Source organism: Trematomus bernacchii, unplaced genomic scaffold (assembly GCF_902827165.1).
Source record: "Trematomus bernacchii unplaced genomic scaffold, fTreBer1.1, whole genome shotgun sequence".
Lineage (NCBI taxonomy): Eukaryota > Metazoa > Chordata > Actinopteri > Perciformes > Nototheniidae > Trematomus > Trematomus bernacchii.
The window spans coordinates 11665730-11678385 of NW_022987739.1; the positions used below are offsets into that span (position 1 = coordinate 11665730).

The 12656-nt window shown below is 41.8% G+C and overlaps 1 protein-coding gene across 11 annotated transcripts in view; it reads right to left on the reverse strand.

Annotated features, from left to right (window-relative positions):
• ptprsa (protein tyrosine phosphatase receptor type Sa) overlaps positions 1-12656 on the reverse strand; it is a 228539-nt gene that overhangs the window by 24516 nt on the left and 191367 nt on the right. For 7 of the 11 annotated variants that reach the window (XM_034146584.1, XM_034146591.1, XM_034146588.1 and 4 more), the window contains 4 exons: positions 9692-9739; positions 5830-5927; positions 2837-2960; positions 424-599 (listed from right to left, as the gene is read on the reverse strand). In XM_034146584.1, the coding sequence (XP_034002475.1) occupies positions 424-599; positions 2837-2960; positions 5830-5927; positions 9692-9739 (446 nt within the window). The remainder of the gene's footprint in view (positions 1-423; positions 600-2836; positions 2961-5829; positions 5928-9691; positions 9740-12656) is intronic. The other 4 variants (XM_034146593.1, XM_034146594.1, XM_034146592.1 and 1 more) reach the window with 1 other exon arrangement.

Below are 12656 nucleotides of genomic sequence, written 5' to 3' on the forward strand. Positions count from 1 at the left end.
GAGCGCAAAACTTGCTAAGCTCTGAGTACTGAAGGGAACAAGTAACAGCTTGTTGTTTTTCACTGCAAATAAAGAGAGAAATGAGAGCCAAGATACTCCCAGTGGAAACGCAGCCTAGCTTATCAGATGTGAACAGGTAGTCCGTCTTTGAATTAAGTCTATTTTAAACCCTCCCAGCTGTTTTCACCACTTAACATTTCTACATTTCTCTGAAAGAAATCCAGCTCAAGATAATATATTATTTTGACCTACCAATGTGTGTGAAACTGGGAAATCCCTGTAAAGCTGGGCCCTTCTCTGCAGCTGGTTCATATCCTTGGCCAGTGATTTCAATTTGTGGTTTTATATATACAATTCTAAGTTTGTGAGGCCACTGCTGAAGAGATTTAAAAATAGACCAGCCAATCTCCACCAGGGACTTACCCGTGACTTCTCCTCCAGCCGGGTCATCATGACCACAGTGGCGGCTCTCTGCTCCCACACCATCCTCCAGAAGTCCCCGAACGTCTCTGGCAAAGGACCCTGGGTGGCGATGTAGGCGTTCTGCTTCCTGTAGCCATCAATGTAGTTGGAATTGATATAGTCGCTCCCTGTGATACCTAGATAAAAACAACAGAGAATATATATATACAGTAAGAGATAGATCAATCTGTTTTGTAGGCTTTTTTCACTTTTAATCCACACCTTGCCTTAATCTCTCTGATTCTTTCATTGTTTTACTTTCCTCATTATTCGCACCCCTTTGTTTTGTGCCATCTGCCTCGACAATTCACAGTTATCACACACTAACCCTGTGTCCCAATCAATGAAGGTGTAAAGATTGCAGAAAGGAAAAAAAGGAAAGAAGTTAATTGCTTAGTTCTTACACCTCTATTGTTAAAAGAAGTGAAAATTGGAGATCTGTAGATATATTGAATTATCCAGAGCACAGTGGCAGTGTCAACTTTTGGGACTTAATATATTCTACTAAGTATACTACCATACTATATTACTAAAATAACCTCTCATAACCCCTCTCCCCCCTTTGCTACAGCAGAGCTGAAGGAACCCTCAGTTGTTTTTCCATTTGAATGGATTTCAATGCAGCAACTGCCTCAGATTCACAACTTCCTGTACTGCTCTTTTCTCATTTTCTTATTCTGCCCCTGTGGTTCTGCCTCGGTTTCTGTACAGCCTACATGTGATTTACCGCCACCACAGACAGAGTATGCTTGTAGATGGAGGATAGCGAGGAGTAAATCAGCCTCTCAGCCACCACAGCCAGGAGGTAGATCCAGCTACCATCCTTCTCATCCCGCCACCATGCTCTGTTGCACATCAGTCCACTAAATCTAGCCCTAAGGAGGAACGCCTCCACGTTTTGGGGTAGACGGATGTGTACTGGAGACATAATGACGAGGGTGGTGTATATGGCACTTGTAAGCTCGATCGCAAAAAGCTTGCTTCTGTAATCTGCGATTAGAGTATGTCTAACGCTGAGCATCTGACAGTGATAAGACAGAACATCACAACCTTTCACCAACACTTGAGAAGAGACTGGAGTGTGGAGGCATCCGTGTTGAAGAGTCACGTCTCTCTTTGAGTGACGTGACTCACTCAAGCGACAAACAATGAAACACTTGACTGGGCTCATTTAAGAGAAGAGACGCAGTGTGGACAACAACCAGGGTCGAGAGGAAGAATGAGATAGAGAGAGAGAGAGAGGGAAAGATAGAGAGAGAAATATATATATATATATATATATATATATATATATATATATATATATAGAGAGAGAGAGAGTGAGAGACATTGAGAACAAAGAATGGAGAAGAGGAAAAAAAGAAAGAAAGCTAAAGAAAGGCAAATGTCATTAAAACGGATACCACGTCTGTAGTGGCTTGGCTTTAGTCATAGCTAAATGAACAGAGAATGGTAGCGTGCATGAATTGTTCTACTGCTGCGACTAATGGCAAAATCACTGCAGTGTAAAATAGAAATTTCAGACTTGATTAATTTATGTATTTATGGACGAGGCTTTTTTTCCCTGGGATAATTTTGTTATGCATGTTGTTGCACCCTCAAATTGGCCTGACTATTGCGAGATGTCGACATGTAGTCCGAGCAGTTATCTCGCACAAAAGGAGAGTACTGGAGTAGAGAGTTTGGCACTCCTCTGAGGAGTCTCTTTTGGTGATGCAACGCCAGCACAATGTCAGCGGCGAAGGGTGACTACCTCTGACAATGTCCAATGAGATTTAGGAGTCAGAGGAGGAGCTTTTCTGGCTCCCAGATACTCAGCACTGTGTCTGTGGGCAGTTAGAGGGAAGTCATGAGAGGGGGGCGGATCTGAAGAGACAAATGGGACGGTGAAACACTGGTTGAATTCCTTGGTCACTCTGAGTTCTGACAGGGTGCTGGGTCCATAGATGAGCTAAAACAAGTCCTTACCAACCCCTCACAAATAACAGGATTTACTGAACATACAGTTTTGTTCTGTAAATTCAATTGGTTTCTGCTGAACTAAATCTGAACCTCACTATAAATGACTAAATCCTATTTTAAATGTCTTATTCGGTTTCGTTTCATGTTACTGCATTGTCTTAAGACAATAATTGTGTAATCCTGTCCATTCTCGATTTTTGTTCTCCTATTTTAAGGACTTCATTGTATTTAATGTATTCTGTTCTGCACTGCCATGCACTGTTCTAGTTTAGTCTTCTCTGTCTAACCCCATCCGGTCTATCCAGTATAAATTCCTAATAACTCAAACTGACTCTGTAATTATGAGGATTTCCCAAATGATCTCATCTTCCGTGTGGTGTAGATGCAGAGTGTGAGGATGGGTGTGCCTTACCGTCGATGGGGGCCAGGATGACGCGGGAGTGGTCGTAGGCGATGACGTTGGCGTAGCGATTTTTGGGCTTGTTCACCTCCAGGTTGGAATGTTCCCAGGTGAACTGCTGGCCTGGATCGATAGACTGACGGGGGGGGGGGGGGGGGGGGGGGGGGGCAGAGACAGGCAAAACAAGCACACACCAATAAGAAAATCAGAGGAGCTATGGGAGGAGCTGAGCAATAACAATAAAACCTGAATGTTATCAAAGAAATAAGAAAGGGAGGGTGAGGGAGAGAGATTAAGAGTGTGATTTCCCGAAAGGGAAAAGGAACTTGGTATCATGAAAATCTGCTCATTGGCAGCATCTGCACACGGTACTTTATCAAGATCATTAATGTAGCGTGTGCATAATGACAAACAACAATATTGATGAAGGCGGCAGATCTCCCCCTCGAGGCGAGGGCTTACAACGAGCCTGGCGCTCGGGTAAAGATATATTCAGCTGCCTGTTTAAAATACAAGAACTCCAGTTAAATATTCTGTTTCCTTGTCAGGATAATTAAGTATTCCATTACGATCTGATGTTTGCTCATTGGCGTCTGCCGCTCTGTTGGTGTGGGGACGGAGGCTTGAAGGTTATTTGCAGTTAGGGCTTCAGAATGTAGGGTGGGGGGCTGCGGAGAGAGACTGAATGAAGTCCAACTGGAAAGCTGATCTAACAATTTCCATGCAATCGTTACAGCAATCAGAGCTTCCCTCTGTTTAGCCTCACTCCATCTGTTTCTGTCTTTATTTCTGCCCCCTCATCTCTATCCCTCTTTCTTTGTCCCTGTTTTCCTTATCTTCGTCTCTCAATCTTCAAAGTCTTCTCTCTTACTTTCTCTTTATCTCTTTTCTCGATCTCCTGTCTCCCCTCTGATGTTTAAACTCCCTCTATAGCAGCCCCCTCCAGCTATTTTTCCTTTCTTTGGAGATTACCTTAAGGCAGGCTATGTGAGCATGTGTGTGTTTGTATAAAGATTGGGGTCACTTCCCTGAAACATCGATCAACTCAAACATTTTAAAACCACATCTGTGTCGACCAAACTTTAATCATTTTATCATCAATTCGATTTAGGACTTGTGTATGGCAAAAGTCCAGACAAAAATTCAGCAACAGCTAAAACTTCTCCCTCTTATGTTTCATGACCTGGTGTTTTTGTAGTTGAGGGACGGCTCCTTGTTAAGAAGGCCAGCTTTGCAGGACATTGCTGCTTACTGCCTGACAGAAGATAGATAATACACTCTATGGCTTCAGTATCGTCAGTAAAACTGTGGCTGCCTTTTCATTGCCGTTTCTATGTCAGATTATCTCCTCTTCATCTCCACTCTCCAGCTGAGATGCCCCGCTCTCTCTCTCTTTTCCCTCGCTGAATCCTCATCATTAACCAAGCCTCCCCACCTCAACTCTCTCCCCTCTTCTCTTCATTTTTCCTCCACCCTCACATCCCGGCTGGCTAAAAACCAATCAGTCAAAGCCCCGTAGAGCTGCGCTTGGCAAGCCAGGGCGCCCGGACGAGCAGCCATTCATCAAGAAAATAACAAAATTAAAATTACACTTCTCTATTTAATTTGGTCATTTATTTTTCCTGGGGGGTGGTTTTGTGAAGGGGAAGCGGGAAAGAGAGAGTGAAAAAGACAGAGTGGGAGAAAAGAGGAACGGGCGGTTTAATGTTCCCTCAAAGCCAAGTAATTAGAAGTTGTAGTTGTAGCAAAGCGTCAACTTTGGCATCACGTCTCTCTTTCCAGCGAATGGAACAAGCTTGTCCACTTGGTACATAGCCCGGATGTAGATTTATGAATAATAGATACCCGAGAAATACTGGATTGCTATGAGAAGTCATTATCCACAAACATTCCCCCGGCAGGCATGATGACAGCAATCTATGCCTGGGTACCTGCTTCCTACCTTAGCCTGGCGTGCAGCGAGGCGACAGGCGCGGTGATTTAGGAATGGCGGAGAGGGGATATTGCTTGTATGCAAACGAGAGCTGATTCAGCACTCCTGATTTCTAATCAACTCTGGTGTCATTTATAACCACCGCGCGCTCAGAGCTCAGACAGCTCAGTTATCACACACACACACACACACACACACACACACACACACACACACACACACACACACACACACACACACACACACACACACACACACACACACACCACACACACACACACACACACACACACACACACACACACACACACACACACACACACACACACACACACACACACACACACACACACACACACACAAGTACTATGTTCAAGCCTGACAATCAGTTAGCTTTACCCCAAAAAACAGATGGAGTTGTGCATACACCACACTCTACCCACATTTTGAAAGAACAAACATCTTTGCTTAGTCCAGAGTAGAGCCATTACGTTATCACGCTTTCTTAAGTAAATGTTTAAAATATTTAGGATTTAATTCATCAAAAAGATTTCATGTTTTTAAGCCCCTGATTTCTCAGTCATTCTAATGTTCTCTCCTGAAAGCAGTTATCAAATTGGCTTGTAAGCACATCCATTTTGGATGTCACAAGGAGAGTTTTTCATTTTGCAGCAGAAATATTTACCTTCTTTTTTCCCCCTTGTTTCATGGTTGAATGCATGACCGCATGATTTTTATTATTAAGCAAATACATTTGTTTTTCCGATAAAATTACTTGTTTTTCAGTGTTATACCAACACATATTTTAGTCCCCCGCCAAGGGGAATTTTATATAATTGAAAATGACAAATGCATTGCTTTGCCATGTTAAGGCTGCCAATGTATCTGAGGAAATAGGTGGCTGACAACAACTGATAGTTCATTATTACAGCATTGTGGACAAGCAGGAAAAAACAACAAAACAGCCATTTCCCTGGAGGAAAAAAAGTACTATTGTGTCCCGTTCCAATGAAAACACAATCAGGCAGAAATCAATACTCAGAAGAAAAACTTTGAGCTTTGGCTCACTCACCTCATATTCCTGGGAGAGCTTGAGGTTGTCGTTGGCCTTGAGAACTTCTGTGTGTTCAGCCAGCTCTGAGATAGGGATGGGAGGATGACTCATCATACCTGCTCGCCAAAAAATGGAGAGAGAAATTGCACACAGCGTAAGAGAGGACAGAAGGTTCATTAGTGAAGCACACAGGACACAAGTTCAAAATGTAAAAGTCACACAATACAGCATTTATGAGTGAGAAAATGTTGCTTACATAACAATGGAAGTTGTGTTTTAGTGGTGAGGAAGCTTGTGCAGAACATGGTGAATGTCACACACACAAACATGTATTGACGGGTGATGTTATAGGCACGTGATTGGACCAGGCCAGAGCTCAGAAACAGCTAGGTTTGTCGAGCAGGGCTGACTGATTATTTACTATAGCAGCCGGTAGCAAACACCCACACAAACTGTATTAATTATTGCAAGGGTCATGATACACACACCAATAGGACCAATGCTGCTGACTGAAGCCACAGAAAAACATTTGAAGGCATCAATTATTTTTAATAGCTAGTTAAATCAGTTAAGAACGACACAAGATGAAAAGTATACGTGTTTGATGATGAAAGACAGGACAAGAAACTCAACTGTCTTTTTTAGTCTTGGAATCAATGGAATGCTTGAAATGTTGAAAACATGCCTTTTACTTCTCATTGAAGATAATTAAAAGTACATTTGCTTTCAGCTGTTACCAACGAGAACAAGAGGATAATTTAATGCTGGATCATTTGTTAGTGGGAAAATCAATCTCTGAAAGGAAGTATCCCTTTGAGGAAAGTTGTTTGTCATTACCTAAATCATTACTATATATTATTATTTTTAACATTTGAACTTTATTACTTTCAGCACCATCCTCAATTCAAATATTGATGAGAGAAAAGCTATGAACTAGTTTGATCAGATCAAAAATACTGCAATACTGTAATCTTTAATTCTCTTGTTGTGCTGTGTTGTTAGGTGAACATTTAGAATGGCGCCGCTCTAAAAAAGGCAATTATACAAGAGCAGAGCCCTGACCTGGGGGCTCTTGGGAAGGGAGGTGTGAGGGGGATTTAGGGGGGTTTAGGAGTGTGAGTGATGCGAAGTGACACAGTGAGCTGCTCCATTCCAGCCATTGCAAAGCAAGCAAGCTGCTGTTTCTACACTTCCCTTCATGTGCTGGTTCCCGCAACTTAACACCCCTCACCTTCCAAAAAAGCCCACCATGTTCTCCTCCCAAATCCTTCTGCTATTTATCTCAAGGAATGTCCAGAAGTAAGTGACTTTTAGTCGGGTGGGGTAGTCGTGAGACTTTTTGTGTTTTTTGGCTCGCTCCAATTTCCACTGCATATTGTGCTGCTCATGCTACAATATTATCAGCACTGCTGTGCACTCCAGTCACTAATCCATTTAGGAGCATTATGCTGTGGCCATGTAATGGAATATGGAGCAGCCATAGATTGTGGCTCTTTCCTTGCATGGCGACTGGCACTACTTAACGCTGTTATATTTGGAGTAAGAGGTCTCTCTTCTTGTCGAGTGATGAGGTCAAAAGTCAACATTTTGAATTCTCTTCACAAAAAAAGTAATTGGGCGTGCTAATCTGCATAATCACATTAACCATCCTTAATTTCTCCCTTTTCACAATGCTTACTATCACCCCCAATGTCAAGGGGGTCACTGACGCTTTGGCTGCGCTTAAGAGGGAGCCCAACTCTACACTGATGCTCTTCATTAGTAATGGCAATTCATTTTACACTGACAGAACAATGCAGCAGCATTAATTACATGAAGATGAACAAAGATTACAATGCATATGAGACAAATGGAGATGACACTGGATGCCGTGACAACCCCCCGGAAAATGAATGGACACACTGCATTAGCAGCCTACTTGACAAACAGCCGGGCCCTTAATGATCACCATCATTTAAATAATGTTTACTGCATTTATAGTTTCCTTTTTATTTTTTTTTAACCCTCTGTTGAATTTCACGTTTCCTTCAATATCTTAAAAGAAATGTTTGAAGGTAATAGAATAAATCAAATTATATATGTATTTTGAGAAAAGTGTGTGTTTGTTTTTCAGTTTCTCAATGACCTGACAAAGCACATAGATTGGCACCCTTTGAAAATAAGTTATTAATCATCTTCTGCTGCGGGTATTTATTAAAATGAGAATAAAGAAAAAGAGGGAATACTGCAACTTCAATTTAGTTGTCAGTTTACTTGCATCAAATTCAAAGGGAAAAGGTATCAAAAAAGAAGGAAAATAAGTAAGCGTGTATGCAAATGAGAGGCCCTCACTTCTCCTTGAGAGAACAAGACCGGGATGTTTGAGGGAAGATCAAAGAATGTTTGTGTGTGTGCGGTTGTGTAGTTGAATCTGTGTGTCTATGTGTATTTGTGAGTGTGTGTGAGTTACTGATATAGTCAAACTCAATCAATTCCTTTCAGTTTGTGTTTACTGCCCACATTACTGTCTGCATGTTTAAGTGCCTGGTACAGTTAGAGAGATATATCAGGCCAAAGTGTTTAAAAATGCATCCAAATAAAATATAACGCCCTGCCAGTGGGATATGGTAAATACTGTTTGTTTATTCCATTAAAGTTAAGGTAGAATACTTTAGGAAACTAGGCTTGAAAAACATCTAATTTTACTACAGTATATTCCACTTTGCCCTTTACCAGCATGATTTCTTATATAAGCTAGAAGTTGTAATGTTTTCACAAATGAATCTAATCTTAACCAATCTGTTTCATGCATCCATTTCTCTCTCTTAGTGTTAACCAATATGTTTGGTTGGAAAATGAAAAAAAGAGTCAGTAACTGCTGATTTGTTATCTCATTCCTTTAGTCATTAACAAACTGCACGGCACATTGCAGTGTTTATCCAACAGAATATTTTCATTGAAAACAGGGCTTTGATGTGACCCGTACTCGAGCAAAGTCACTCAAGGACAGATTGTCGTTTTTTTCCCTACCCCCACTCCAAAGCTCTCATCCTTTCCTTTAACACAACCCCCTTGTGCACGGCTTTCTACTATCCACGTGCACACTATTTTCTCACTGCAATCAACAGCGTGATCAATGAACACAGAAAAACAAACTAGCGTCTAATTACACGTTTCCAATCTCCCGATCCGCAGTCGATGCGCCTGACAAATATAATGATTCTTTTTGATAAGCCAAAGCAGTCTGTCTCGAAAAGCCTATTTATGATGTTGCATATTAACATATAAAAAGGGAAGAAGTCTGTCTGTGGGTAATCACAGAACATAAGGGGGGGGAAAGGGGGGAAGAAGAAAACCAGAAACTCTTTTTCTCCAGGATGATCCTTTGGCAGTGCGCAGGGTGATCAAATGTCGAGCCATTGTTTGCCACCGCTTTAATTAATTCTGCTCGTTATCTCTGAGCACAGAAAAGACCCCCTTACTTCAGAATGGAAATGGAGCAGTGGTGGTGAAAGAGGAGGAGAAAGGCGAAGGGAGAACAACAACAAGGAGGTGAGGAAGGGGAGGTAGAGAAAAAGGGATAACAGAGGTTGTACTCCTGTAACACATCTCTTTTCAACCATCTCTACATCAGCGGGAGTGATTATACAGGTTATTTATGCATGGTGGATTAATGCACAGCCAACAGCCCAAGTGAATATCGTGACTGACATCCAATTACAGAAAAAAAGCCCGGTATACCAATAGAAACCAACATCAAATTAATTAGTGCTGACATTTTTGCTGCATAATGTGAAAAAACAAACAAATGCAAATTATGTATTTGTAAATGGAGGCAAGCGTGCGTAAAAAAAAAGATAAAGAAAGCTGGTACGCAAATGCTAAAAGCATAGAGACTAACTTTCATAGTCAAAATCTGCTTCACTGTGAGGACTGCTTAGACCAGAATCTGTAGAGAACAGCAAACATAAGGGAACATGGTTTCAAAAGGCTGTAATGCAACAGAAAATGCTTTGTAAAAAGAAAACATAAAAGAATGCAAAATGATTAAAGGCCAAGAAATAAAACAATAAGACTTTTTTTTCCTATAAAAGTACTTTACTATCAGTAAACTCCCGCCCTTCTCGGGTAGCCGGATGACAGACTTGAGGCAAGACTACCACACGGATATGAAAAAGTAGGGCAAACATTTTCCGATCAGATCGGCTATAGCCCTCCTGAGGAGCAGACTGGTTAGCCATAGGCCTCCACCTCTGATTCCCCTGCTGAGGCGACCCTTCTGCCAAGCCCCATATCAACGGTCATAGAGATCAGGGATAAGAAAATTGATTTGCTATCTCTGAGCTTTCGTGAACACCAGTTGGAAGGGCCCATTGACAGCAATTAGAAAGAGACAGAGAGGGGAAAAACCAGCTTATATTTCCTGGTGAAAACGAACTGTGAAAAGGTCCTTTGTTAGCGGCTTGGTGGTGAAGCATTGAGAGTGAAAGGTGTGGAAATGTGTCCACATTCATGGCTGACAGCTGTGGAGCCACAGCTGATGGGAGTCACAGCATTAAGGGAAGCAGTGATGGTTCAAAGTCTGATTTGCTTCAGAGGAGAAGTCCTCTGAGGCCGCAGCCAGCGATGCTACGTCCGGGTATTCTCAGGTCCTCTTGCTAAGAGGTGCAGATGAAGAGATGCTGCCAATCTGTCTATCAATTGAGGGAAATACATTTTGCCAGGGCAAAAAGCTGAAATCAGATCACTTGGGTGCTCAGTGATAGACAGGATCACATCACCCCAAGATGGCAACTTTGATCCAAAGAAAACAGATAGTTTGTTCCAGAGCATATACGAAGTTAGGAAGGGAAATGGAAAATAAATCTGATCTGAAAAAGTGAAAAAGAAAGTGTGTTTTTCTAAAAACACAGTTTTCCTTCCAAAAAGTCTGGTCCCAAAAAACATCTCACATCTCTTTGATAAAACAAAAAGGTAGGAATACTATCATCATTCCAAGTTGGGAGCCAAAATGAATGACTATAAAGATGATGTATGTAAGCCTAAAAACACTGTTCAATTCTATAAAAAAAAGTTGCTGAACAGAGTTTTGCTAGGTTTCCCTCGCACTGACGTCTTAGCAAGAGGACGTCAGGCCAGTGGCGCCAAATGAGAGCAGAGAGATGAAGACATCGAACATCCCCCTCTCCCTAATTGATTTGTGACAATGACTAATTACACCTAGCAGGGGGTTCTCTGATCCACTGTCTCCAAACGTCATTCATCACAGCAGGAGGGAGCTACAGGCGTGTCTGATTATGTTTATGTGTGAGCGTGTGCTGTGTGTGTGTTTCAATAACACTGTTTGTGAGGAGGAGGGCACGGTTGTTGCAGTCGTAGCTGTAATCTGGAGAAACAAGTGGGTTGCTAACGCACGCCAGCGATTGGCTGCTGTCCGTGGGTTCTGCAAGTTTCTAAAGCGGTCTGCAAGAACATTTTAGATTTATGCTTAAATGTGGAAGGCACTTTTTAACACTAGAACCGCCAATCGGGTCAATTTGACCCAGAGCTGTTTTTTATTGTGTGTAACTTTTTTTCAATAAAATATTAAAGTCTTCCAGTCTGTGACTTTTCCTGAAATTGTGTAATGTAGCACCCTATGTTGTTAAAAATGGTCAATATGAAGTCAGATTGAAGAAATCGCCCAAAATATTGCCATTTATACCTATTTCCGCCAAGCGGGTCATATTGACCCCACCCCTTTTCATATAAACATGACGTGTTGCTATAGCAACGCCTTTTGTCTACTGCGGTTTCTCCTTATAGATTGAGAGATAGATTGAGAGAGAGAGAGAGAGAGAGAGATGGATAGATATATTGATAGATAGTTATAGATAGAGAGAGAGAGAGAGATAGAGAGAGAGAGATAGAGACAGTCTGTAGTGAAGGAGTGTGCTCCTGCTCACGGGAGACTGCTCGCACTGCGCTCCGCAGCAAACAGCTGTGGGGCGAGTTGAAAGTACGTTATGCTGGCCGCGGTGTCTAAATAATGCTTCCGGGCCAGCGGGCCATTTATAATGTCGAGCCCTGAGAGTCCACAGATTATATTGGTATACGTTTCATCCCTGTGCGATCAAAACTCACTGTTCAATAAAAGAACATTTTACCTTGAAAATCAATGCATTCTAATAGCGGGTCAATTTGATCCAGGTGGCGGTTTTAGGTATAAAAAATCTCTGGCGGTTCTAGTGTTAAAACAGAATTATGGAGGCGTGAAATGCCATATGCGATGTTGTATTAGAGGGAGGGAGATATAGATGAACACAGATGAAGACGGCATAAATAGAACGTATATCAGAGATATGTTGAAGAGTAAACCCAGAGATACACTTAAAGTCTTATTTTGGAGTAAGAGAGAGCTTTTCTCTTCTTCTATTTGTGCCTGCACAGGTGTACATTCATATTATACTATCAAACTGATAATATGAAAGTAAGGTTTTGATATAAGATGCCGATATATGTGTAAAAGATTTTAAAAAATGTAACGGCAAGACACAGATAAAATGGAAGCGAAAGATAGTGAAAAAAGGGATCAAAAAAAGTCCTCATGACTAAAGGGGGGCTTGGTTGGAGATAGACAACAGATATCCACTGAGTTGTGCTGCTTCATTACTCTGGCCCCATTTGACAATCAAACCCCAGGCACCAATGAAGATAATGACAAAACGAGCCACTATGTGCCCCAAGGGGTTATGGGATGTCACTGTGTGGCTGTCACACGACCTACAGGCTTCACAGCAGACATGCACAAGGACACACACACCCTCTCTGAAACGCATTAGCCAAGCCTAGCTTACTGGAAGCCTAATCAAAAACATATTTTTGTT